This window comes from Bos mutus, chromosome 5 (genome assembly GCF_027580195.1).
Source record: "Bos mutus isolate GX-2022 chromosome 5, NWIPB_WYAK_1.1, whole genome shotgun sequence".
Classification (NCBI taxonomy): domain Eukaryota; kingdom Metazoa; phylum Chordata; class Mammalia; order Artiodactyla; family Bovidae; genus Bos; species Bos mutus.
In genome coordinates this window covers 98,457,657-98,469,962 of record NC_091621.1, presented here as the reverse complement: position 1 = coordinate 98,469,962, position 12,306 = coordinate 98,457,657, and the positions used below count along the sequence as shown (strand labels likewise).

The 12,306-nt window shown below is 41.3% G+C and overlaps 1 protein-coding gene across 1 annotated transcript in view; it reads left to right on the top strand.

The window, feature by feature from the left end:
- Positions 1-401: 401 nt before the first annotated feature.
- The window catches only part of SYT10 (synaptotagmin 10), a 115,821-nt gene continuing 103,916 nt past the window's right edge, over positions 402-12,306 (top strand). Inside the window, exon 1 of the mRNA XM_005887440.2 lies at positions 402-766. Within this exon, the coding sequence (XP_005887502.1) occupies positions 616-766 (151 nt within the window). The 5' untranslated portion in view covers positions 402-615. The remainder of the gene's footprint in view (positions 767-12,306) is intronic.

The window sequence follows — 12,306 nt, the reverse complement described above, 5'->3', positions numbered from 1 at the left end:
TAGAATCAGAGCACATCTGTAATCAAGGGGGTTTCGGTAGGGGGTACGGAGGCTGGGAAAGGTACCCAGAAAACCAAGATTTCTCACCAACCTGCGCGCCAGAAGAGCATCTCTGGCCTCAGCAGGAAAACCCAGCAAGGGCGCCTGGTGGCGCCTCCTCTGTTGTCTCCCGCTTCCCCCAGTGACTAGAGAAGGGGTCACCAGACCCGCGCCAGGCTGCGATTGGACGCGCCGTCGTCAGGCGCCCTCCAGAAACACAAACGCTTCTGCAAGTGAAGGGCTTTAGGTTTTTTACGTCTCCCCGCGCTCCCCTCCGCTCTCCATGCCAGGTCTCTCTGGCTTGCTTGGGCTCGTTCGCGCGGCCTGAGAGTTAGCAATAACCTCGCTGCCGCCTCCGCCTAGCTCTAATTTCCGCCCCAGCCTCTCCACTTTCTCTGAAGCCCTCTGCTCCCGCCATGGGGCCAACTTGGGGCTCCTAAGAGTTGTCACCTCTTAGCTGCGCGCTCTTGGGCCAAAGTCTCCGAGGGCGGGATATGGCTTAGGGCGCTAGAGTGGTCAGCACAGAGGTAACTGGAAGGGGAACGAACGGCTCTCTGGGATAAACGAGGCCAAACGATGAGTTTCCATAAGGAGGACGGAGTGAGCAGCCTGTGCCAAAAGGCGCTGCACATCGTCACGGAGCTGTGCTTCGCGGGCCAGGTGGAGTGGGAGAAATGTTCGAGCATCTTCCCCCCGGACGGGGGCAGCCAAGGCGGAAGTAACACAGGTAACTGCGGAGGGCTCCGCTCGCGACCTCGCAGTCCTAGGGGACTCGCGCTCTCGGTCCTAAGCTCCTGGGTCCTGCGCCTTCCGCGCGGCGCAGGGGCTTCTTTAGGACGCCTAGCCTTCGTATCTTACCCGTCTCCTTTGGTTAGCTCCTGGCGACTTCCAGTGTGGACTGTTCGGGTTTTGTCTTCTGCCTCCATCTGTCTGGCTTCTTCCACTTCTCTGGTCCGCTTCGTACCCGCTGCCGCCGTTTCTCGCTCCTAGGTTCCTGTACCCTCTTTCTCTGAGCTCTCCCACGCCTCCCATCTCGCTCTCAGAGAGAGGCGAGCGCGGGCCGCGGTGTCCAGACCGTTAGCCGAGAGCTGCCCGCGGGGGCCATTTGCCACCGGGACTCTGGCTGCCCTCGCTTTTGTCCCGCAGGTGGCGGATCGCGGCTTGGGGAAGGGCCCAGGCCGAAGAATCCGTACTTAGATGCAAAAAAAAAAAAAAAAAAAAAGAAAAGAAAACCAAACCAAAGAAACAAACAAACAAAAAAACGCCTTGGAAATGGGGCTGCGTTGGTCCCCGAGAACAGAAAGGAGCCCGGTAGGGGTAACCCACAACCAGTGTCATGTTTGCATTTGACAGTGTGCAAAACCCTTTAATATATATGAAATTCTAGGGCTTCTTGACAACGTTGGACCAACAGCAGGGATGATCTACTCCATTTTTCGAGGCAAAAAGTAAGGCTTAGAGGACAGACAGATTTAAGTGGAAGAAGGAAAGGTTTATAAATCCTTTCTACACAGGTGCTCATACAGCCCTTAATACAGGCATCCTCTCTGCCCGTCAACAAACTTGGGGGGAAAAACGGGGTGGGATGGAGGAGGCACACGGACCTTTAGAAATCTGAAGGTGGAAAGAAGTCTCAGGTAACAGATTTTTTGCAAAAGGAATGTGGAGCATAGCAGAGCCACTCAGGGGTGATGCCTGGAGGGAAAGATTTATAACCACCTGCGCTGTGAAGTTTGTCTAGCCTATTGTGCCATTGATGCGGTCTAGCTGGATTCCTGGAGTTGCAGGCCGAGTAGTTTTAGTATATGTGCTGCCGAAGCGAGCACAGGCCGAGTAGTTTTAAGAGTGCCATGGGAGAGAGTCCACATAGTTCTGGGAGATGAACACAGGTTTGAGGATTTTTGTTATTGCGCTGGAAGATCGTCATTCCTTCTGTAGGGTTTGTTTCTTTCCTTTTACTAGCCTGTCATTTTAGTCTTCTGGTGGGACCTCGTGGATTGAGGGTAGTCAGGGCAACAGATGAGAGCTGGACCTTAGCTCAGCGTGGAATGTTAACAGTGGAGAACCCTGTATTCTGAGAAGGAGACAAGGAAGGCACAGTTAGCGGGCTCCCCAACCACTACCACCAAAGACAAAGAGAGAAAGGAGGGAGGTGGGGAACAAATGTGTTTTAACCTTTACAGTACCATTATTTAAGTGGAATATTTGTACTTTTAAAAATTCTCTGATCATGGCAACAGGAACCAAGAGAGGCTTCTGTCTGCCCTTGGCAGAACCTGAGGAGATGTTGCTACTTGGGCCCTGGAGAGGAATGATACATAACTGCTGCTGTACATATGCTGGAAACATAGACATTTTGTGAATTTTAATAACCATAGCAGAGTCTTTTCCATTTGTTCAGCAGGTGTTACATTCCTAGGAGTGTGTGAAATTCAACTACTAGTTGAAGGCACTGGCTGAATATTGCCTATATGCCTGTCTTGTATATAGTTGCTCAGCATGAGGTAAACACTCAAAATAGTTTGAACTTAAAGTCTTCTGTGGTAATTGGATAAGTTGTTCTGAAATGATGATATACATGCTAAAGATAAGACTCAGAGATGGAAGTGCAGTGAAAGAAATGAGAGTATTTAAAAGATCTGAACTTTGGTCATTTAATAGTTGATGCTGTGGATAAAACTACTGATTTCCACTCCAACCCCAACCCCACCCCCTTGTGATCATACAACAAATAGTGGTTTTCTGGGCCTCAGATTGGCTGGTAATGAGGAAAATCTGAAGACTGGAAGCCAAATACTAGCTTTTAAATCTTTATAAATACACAATTATGGCCTTCAGGTGGGCTTCCCAGGTGGCTCAGTGGGTAAAGAACTTGCCTGCAGTGCAAGAGATGCTGGAGATATGGGTTCGATTCCTGGGTCAGGAAGATCCCCTGGAGGAGGGCACAACAACCCACTCCAGTATTCTTGCCTGGAAAATCCCATGGACAGAGGAGCCCGGTGGGCTACAGTCCCTAGGTCTCAAAGAGTCGGATATAACTGAAGCAACCTAACTCAGCACAGCTCAAGGTAAAACACAGCATATGAATTGTAGAGAGAATTCTGAACTTGTTCTAAGCATTACAGAAAGTAATTGTAATCCTAATTCCTTTCGGATTTGTGCCTGGGAACAAAAATGGAGCAAAACAAAATCTCAAACAATTGCATGGGTATTTTTCTGCCCTTAAGTGAAAATATGTACTATTCACATTGGGTATTCAATTTAATATATGAATACTTATTGAATGATTACCACTAAAAAAGACATCCTACTAGGTTGTCTATGAGATATAAGGACGTAGAAGCTTGTTTTACACTTTCCATTCATAAATCCATGCAACAATTAAAAGTAAAATAATCTGCAAATAAGCTCCTATTACTAATAGATATCTATGAAATGTATCAAAGATTAATTATCAAATCTTTAGCTATATTAATTAGCTACTCACCCTCACCTTGTTCTTTGTAGTAGATTTTCTTATGCACTTGTTCTAGTAGGTGGTTCTTGACTCACTGTTTGTTTAATGAGAAACACATTATGGTAAGAGGAAATGGACATTGAATAGAATGATGGTTTTTTACTTTCAGCACTGCCCAGGTGGTGCCAGTTATTCTAAGGTTGCAACGACAATTGCAAGCTTCCAGATTGTGCATGATTTTAGATTCCTTCATGCAGGGGTTGGGGGAGAGAAGTTTAGGTACAGGGCTCTCTTGGTCTCCTTGGGGGATTGAATCCAGGAGGCCCCACAGATACCAAGAGTTATGATGCTCAAGTTCCTTACATAAAATGCTGTAGTATTTGCGATAGCACTTCTTCTCATATACTTTAAATAATCACTAGATTACCTATAATACCTAAATCATCAAGAGATACTTCTAATACCTCTTCATCTTCTTGATGAAGAGGTATTCATACCTTCATCAAGGTATTATAAATACCTCTTGATGAAGGTGAAAGAGGAGAGTGAAAAAGCTGGCTTAAAATTCAACATTCAAAAAACTAAGATCATGGCATCTGGTCCCATCACTTCATGGCATGAAAAAATGAAATGGAAGTTGCTCAGTCATATCTGACTGTTTGTGACCCCATGGAGTCTACAGTCCATGGAATTCTCCAGGCCAGAATACTGGAGTGGGTAGCCTTTCCCTTCTCCAGGGGATCTTCCCAACCCAGGGATTAAACCCAGGTCTCCTGCATTGGAGGGGGATTCTTTACCAGCTGAGCCACCAGGGAAGCCCACTTTATGGTATATAGATGGGGAAATAGAGAAAGACTTTATTTTCTTGGGCTCCAAAATCACTGCAGATGGTAACTGCATATATGAAATTATAAGATGCTTGTTCCTTGGAAGAAAAGCTATGGCAAACCTAGACAGAGTATTAAAAAACAGAGTACTCTGCTGACAAAGGTCCATATAATGAAAGTTATGATTTTTCCAGTACGTGAAAGTCACTCAGTCATGTCTGACTCTTTGCGACCCCATGGACTGCAGTCCATGAAATTTTCCAGGCCAGAATACTGAAGTGGGTAGCCTTTCCCTTCTCCAGGGGATCTTCTCAACCCAGGGATCAAACCCAGGTCTCCCACACTGTGGGTGAATTCTTTACCAGCTGAGCCACAAGGGAAGCCCAAGAATTCTGGAGAGGGTAGCCTATCCTTTCTTCAGCAGATCTTCCCAATCCAGGGATCAAACTGGAGCCACAAGGGAAGCCCAAGAATTCTGGAGAGTGTAGCCTATCCTTTCTTCAGCAGATCTTCCCAATCCAGGGATCAAACTGGAGCCACAAGGGAAGCCCAAGAATTCTGGAGAGGGTAGCCTATCCTTTCTTCAGCAGATCTTCCCAATCCAGGGATCAAACTGGAGCCACAAGGGAAGCCCAAGAATTCTGGAGAGGGTAGCCTATCCTTTCTTCAGCAGATCTTCCCAATCCAGGGATCAAACTGGAGCCACAAGGGAAGCCCAAGAATTCTGGGGTGGGTAGCCTATCCCTTCTTCAGCAGATCTTCCCAACCCAGGGATTGAACTGGGGTGTCCTGCATTGCAGGCAGATTCTTTACCAACTGAGCTATCGGGAAGCCCTCACATATGGATGTCAGAGTTAGACCATAAAGGCCGATCGCTGAGGAATTGATGCTTTTAAACTGTGGTGTTGGAGAAGACTCTTGAGCATCCTTTGGACTGCAAGGAGAACAAATTAGTCTATCCTAAAGGGAATCAGTCCTGAATATTCTTTGGAAGGATTGATGCTGAAGCTGAAGCTCCAATACTTTGGCCATCTGTTGCGAAGAGCTGACTCATTGGAAAAGACCCTGATGCTGGGAAAGATAGAAGACAAGAGGAGAAGAGAACAACAGAAGACGAAATGGTTGGATAGCATCACCGACTCAATGGACCTGAGTTTGAGCAAGCTCTGGGAGATGGTAAAGGACAGGGAAGCCTGGCGTGTGCAGTCCATGGGGTCACAAAGAATGAGACACGACTGAGTGACTGAACAACAACAATCTAAATCAAGGTAAATGATATGTCACTCATTCATTTGGCCCTCAGCCATGTCTGACTCTGCGATCCCATGGACTGTAGCCCTCGAGGCTCCTTTGTCCATAGGTTTTCTCAGGCAAGATTACTGAAGTGGGTTACCATTCCCTTCTCCAGAGGATCTTCCTGACCCAGGGATCGAACCCAGGTCTCCAGTGTTGCAGGCAGATTTTCTTCCATTTGAGCCACCAAGGAAGACCCATGTAAAGGTAATGTAGACAGTTGCTTGTTTGACAATCCATTTTTTTTTTAATACTTCCTGAATTTTTAAAAATACTTTCAACCTGTGGCTGATTGATTGCATGGATATGAAACATGGATACAGAAGACTGATTGTAAGCCTAAAGTTACTCTACCTTAAAGAAGTCATGAATTACATATAGAAATAAAATATTCTTCTACTGTTTTTTTTTTAATACCAATAAAGAACAGGCTTCACTATTCTCTTTACCATTTACTACAATAGCAGTAGCAGAAGCAGTGATAATGTTATTGACTTGAGAATCAAGCAGTCAAGTTGACAGATTCTATATTTTAGTAAACTTTACAGTAACTTAACTGCAGATGGCAATACTGGTTAATTTACTCTTTTTCAGAGACATTATTGATGTCAACATTACTAGTACACTAGAAAGTTCATTGTATGCAGTTTTTTAGAAAATCAGATTTTTGCAGTCTTTTTAGCACTGATTCTCCCCCTCCAAAATAGACAGGTCACCCACTAAATTCATTAATGTAAAAGAGAACTTAATATTCTAATACTTAGGGAAAATACAAAACAGTATATTGGCCTATTGCCTTAAATGTAATTCTTCATGTATACTGTGACTGAATATACATAATAGTTTTTGAACTGGATTTGAGTTCATTTCTGGTCTTTAATTGCTATTCCATATCCAAATGCTTATGAGATTTTAGGAAATTTCATTACTTGAGAAGCAGACCTCATAAATGCAGCTAATCAACCCTCCTTAAACTCAGTCACATCACAACTGTGCAGACCTAACCATAATTTTAAAATTTTATACAAACATTTAATTTCTCAATGTTTTAAATTTACATTTTACACTTTTAATTTAGTACTAAAATTCTAAAATAAAAATGTAAACAAATTCTTCTAAATTAATATATGTGTTCTTCATTTTCTTAAGATGTGGGAACAAGTAGGTATTTATATGGCAGACACTTTCGTTGAAGTTACTTGACTAATAAAAACAGAGATGGCTAAGTAAAAAAATCAAAATAACATGATTTCCTTTGAGAATAAGGCATTTTCAGTCTGTCATAATAGTTTAAAATGAATAAAAAGACTTTATAGGTTTTCTCTACAGATAGAAAGCAAATGATTACCCAATTAATTTAATTATTTTGTATCACTAGTAGTGATGAGTTTTATACATTAGATCTGATAGATAGAGTGCCTGATGAACTATGGAATGAGGTTCGTAACATTGTACAGGAGACAGGGATCAAGACCATCCCCATGGAAAAGGAATGCAAAAAAGCAAAATGGCTGTCTGGGGAGGCCTTACAAATAGCTATGAAAAGAAGAGAAGGGAAAAGCAAAGGAGAAAAGGAAAGATATAGCATCTGAATGCAGAGTTCCAAAGAGTAGCAAGAAGAGATAAGAAAGCCTTCCTCAGTGATCAATGCAAAGAAATAGAGGAAAACAACAGAATGGGGAAGTCTAGAGATCTCTTCAAGAAAATTAGAGATACCAAGGGAACATTTCATGCAAAGATGGGTTCGATAAAGGACAGAAATGGTATGGACCTAACAGAAGCAGAAGATATTAAGAAGAGGTGGCAAGAATACACAGAAGAACTGTACAAAAAACATCTTCATGACCAAGATAATCACGATGGTATGATCACTCACCTAGAGCCAGACATCCTGGAATGTGAAGTCAAGTGGGCCTTAGAAAGCATCCTTACGAACAAAGCTAGTGGAGGTGATGAAATTCCAGTTGAGCTATTTCAAATCCTGAAAGATGATGCTGTGAAAGTGCTGCACTCAATATACCAGCAAATTTGGAAAACTCAGCAGTGGTCACAGGACTAGGAAAGGTCAGTTTTCATTCCAATCTCAAAGAAAAACAATGCCAAAGAATGCTCAAACTACCGCACAATTGCACTCGTCTCACACTCTAGTAAAGTAATGCTCAAAATTCTCCAAGCCAGGCTTCAGCAATATGTGAACCGTGAACTTCCTGATGTTCAAGCTGGTTTTAGAAAAGGCAGAGGAACCAAAGATCAAATTGCCAACATCCACTGGATCATGGAAAAAGCAAGAGAGTTCCAGAAAAACATCTATTTCTGCTTTAGTGACTGCCAAAGCCTTTTACTGTGTGGATCACAAGAAACTGTGGACAATTCGAAAGAGATGGGAATACCAGACCACCTGACCTGCCTCTTGAGAAACCTATATGCAGGTCAGGAAGCAGCAGTTAGAACTGGACATGGAACAACAGACTGGTTCCAAATAGGAAAAGGAGTACGTCAAGGCTGTATATTGTCACCCTGCTTATTTAACTTATATGCAGAGTACATCATGAGAAACGCTTGGCTGGAAGAAGCATCAGCTGGAATCAAGATTGCTGGGAGAAATATCAATAACCTCAGATATGCAGATGACACCACCCTTATGGTAGAACGTGAAGAGGAACTAAAGAGCCTCTTGATGAAAGTGAAAAAGGAGACTGAAAAAATTGGCTTAAAGCTCAACATTCAGAAAACTCAGATCATGGCATCTGGTCCCATCACTTCATGGGAAATAGATGGGGAAACAGTGGAAACAGTGTCAGACTTTATTTTTCTGGGCTCCAAAATCACTGCAGATGGTGACTGCAGCCATGAAATTAAAAGACGCTTATTCCTTGGAAGAAAAGTTATGACCAACCTAAATAGCATATTCAAAAGCAGAGACATTACTTTGCCAACTAAGGTCCATCTAGTCAAGGCTGTGGTTTTTCCTGTGGTCATGTATGGATGTGAGAGTTGGACTGTGAAGAAGGCTGAGTGCCGAAGAACTGATGCTTTTGAACTGTGGTGTTGGAGAAGACTCTTAAAAGTCTCTTGGACTACAAGAAGATCCAACCAGTCCATTCTACAGGTGATCAGCCCTGGGTGTTCTTTGGAAGGAATGATGCTGAAGCTGAAACTCCAGTACTTTGGCCACCTCATGCAAAGAGTTGACTCATTGGAAAAGACTCTGATACTGGGAGGGATTGGGGGCAGGAGGAGAAGGGGACGACAGAGGATAAGATGGCTTCATGGCATCACTGACTCGATGGACATGAGTCTGAGTGAACTCCAGGAGTTGGCTATGGACAGGGAGGCCTGGCGTGCTATAATTCATGGGGTCTCAGAGAGTCGGACACGACTGAGTGACTGAACTGAACTGTCCTGAAAATTGTATAAAGAATTACAGTTTAGAAACATAGTAGGCATGTTAGGGTCAGTAGAAATCCTTGAGAGTTGTAGGTTTCAAAAAGTAACTGAAGCACAGTGAATTCAGACCTGTAGGCACATTTGAAGAAGGATGCACCAGAGGGTTTTTTCCTTCCCCATACTGATACTCCACTGAAGAATGGCCAGCTTCTACTATTTCTAGTCTCATATTTACATGATCTTCAGTACATATTGTGCTTGGTCTCAGTTACTTCTAGGCAAATGGATGACTACCTTGGCTTCAAAGGCCAAGCAGGTATCAGCAAACATCCAGTACTCTTCCCTGTGAGATATCAATATTTTGGCAGTATTGTCATGATTTATTTTTTGCCTTAAACTTTTTTCCACTTTGAGACAATTTAAGATCTGTGTTTCCTCTCTATATGAACTGTGAATTTCAGAAATCTGATTCTTTCAAGAGCAATTTAATATACAAAGTATATAGCTGTCCATTTCATCCCTATCAGATTTTCTTTAAAACTTAGTCATCATTGTAATCTGGTTTTATGGAGTAAAATTGTCATTATTGGGAATACATCTGCATTCATTTACAAATTGTTTTTGTACAAAAACTGTCAGAAAATGAGCATTATCATAAATGTTTAATGGACTTTCCAATTTCAATTTCAATAATCTGTATTTTGAAAATATAATTATGTTTTTCCTGATCTACCTTTTATTCTGTTAATGACATTAACTCAATAGGCTGTAAACACTTTGGGGGCAGTGGCCAGTTTATTGTTTTATCCTCAGTGCCTAGAAAAAAACTGTGGCTTGTTAAGAGTTTCAATAAATATTTATTGGATACTGAGAGAATGAATATTCAATTAATGAATTTATCCTCAAGAAGCCTCAATATCCTTAACTGTATAACAGTGGGTGCTATTTAGTCATTTCCCAATTCCTTCTGAAACTCAGTCAGTTCAGTTCAGTCACTCAATCGTGTCCAACTCTTTGTGACTCTGTGGACTGCAGCACGCCAGGCTTCTCTGTCCATCACCAAATCCTGGAGCTTGCTCAAACTCACGTCCATCCAGTTGGTGATGCCACCCAATTATCTCATTCTCTATTGTCCCCTTCTCCTCCTGCCTTCAAACTTTCCCAGCATCAGGGTCTTTTACAGTGAGTCATTTCTTTATATCAGGTGGCCAAAATATCAGAGCTTTCAGCTTCAGCATCAGTCCTTCCAGTGAATATTCAGGACTGATTTCCTTTAGGATTGACTGGTTTGATCTCCTTGCAGCCCGAGGGACTCTCAAGAGTCTTCTCCAACAGCACAGTTCAAAAGAATCAATTCTTTGATGCTCACCTTTCTTTATGGTCCAACTCTTACATCCATACATGACTACTGGAAAAATCAAACCATAGCTTTGATTATAGGGGCCTTTGTCGGCAGAGTAATGTCTCTGCTTTTTAATACTCTGTCTAGGTTTGTCATAATGTTTCTTCCAAGGAGCAAGTGTCTCTTAATTTCATGGCTGCAGTCACCATCTGCAGTGATTTTGGAGCCCCCCAAAATAAAGTTTCTCACTGTTTCCAATGTTTCCCCATCTATTTGCCATGAAATGATGGGACTGGATGCCATGATCTTAGTTTTTTGAATGTTGAGTTTTAAGCCAGCTTTTTCACTCTCCTCTTTAACTTTCATCAAGAGGTTCTTTAGTTCCTCTTCACTTTCTCCCATAAGGGTGGTGTCATGAGCATATCTGAGGTTATTGGTATTTCTCCTAGCAATCTTGATTCCAGCTTCTGCTTCATCCAGCCTGGCATTTCACATGATGTACTTTGTATATGTCATTTTTGAGTTTCAATTTTGAACTTCTGAAACTAAGTTGTATATATTTGTATCTTTGTGTCTATGGTGTCCAATACAGTATTCTATGTAGCTAATATACTACCGATTTAGTTTTATGATAATGGCAAAAATTAGAGCACTTAGGCATTTACAAGCTAGAATATGATAAGCAACATACTCAAAAGTAACAACTTTGGATGTGCATTCACTTCCTGAGTGTATTCAGGTAGAACTATGACTCCATGGCTCAACTTATATGTTACATAATAAATGTATTGAATTTATTAAAGTTCTAGAAAAGTGGGAATATCTGTTTAATATACCCATTCATAATAGTAAAAGGAAAGTCTGTTCATTTGCTTATGTAAAAAGTAGCATAGAAAAAATAATATTATTATTATTCAAACTGCTATTAGTCATTCCAGTAAGAACTAGAAATCATCATTTTGCAGTTGTGAAAACTAAGGCAGGAAAAGTTAGCAACTTCCCCTCAATCACAACTAATTAATGATGTGGCTAGGATAACAATGCTGGGCTCTTTAGATCCTGTCCTAGGCTCAACAAAAAGTAGACATAAAAAGAGATCCTGGGGCCATCCATGGTGCTAAAGAACACTAGAACAACATCGATTTCCTCTGTTGGTGTAATAAGCAATACTGTTCAAGTTTAGAAACAGAATTCCTGAAGAGAGCTTCTAAATAGAGTTATTTTCTTTTTCCTTACAATATTAAATGTCCTAGTGACCATTGAAGCTGTAAGAGCTGACAATAACATAGCTTAGGTAGACTGTCAGAAAGTAAAGCTATATATATATATATATATATATATATAAATGAATATATTAATTATTTCCTGGAATTGTGCTGTGATGGCCTAAGAGCTAAAAGGTAAAATCATCTAGAGGAGAGGTGAGGGAAAAACGAACTGATATTAACTTTTTCCATTCAGATGTGTCCCAAAGTGTTATAATCTACTGTTAAATATTCTGTTATTGAATAGAGAACATGATAGCTTTTAAAACCTTGTAAGTCAGTTTGTCCATACTGCAAGGTTATTTTAATTTAACAATGAGGACTGTTGTTTTCTCTTCAGTATCCATTGTTCCTTTAGTTGTGTTTTAAGTAGTCACACATTTATTTATTTATTTAAAATTATTATTATTATTATTTTACTTTACAATATTGTATTGGTTTTGCCATACATCAACATGCATCCGCCACGGGTGTACACATGTTCCCCATCCTGAACAAAACAATATTAAGTGATATATTATCATTTTGAATATATTATGAGTTGTTAATATACATGAGAGGTAGTTTTAGCATTATGCTTTTTTTTTGACAAATATTTACTGAGGTCTTACTATGTGAAAGCCACTGTGCCAAACATTTAAATGTACGGGTACCATTAAATGTGCATAGTTTTTCAAGTTAACATAAATGTAGAGT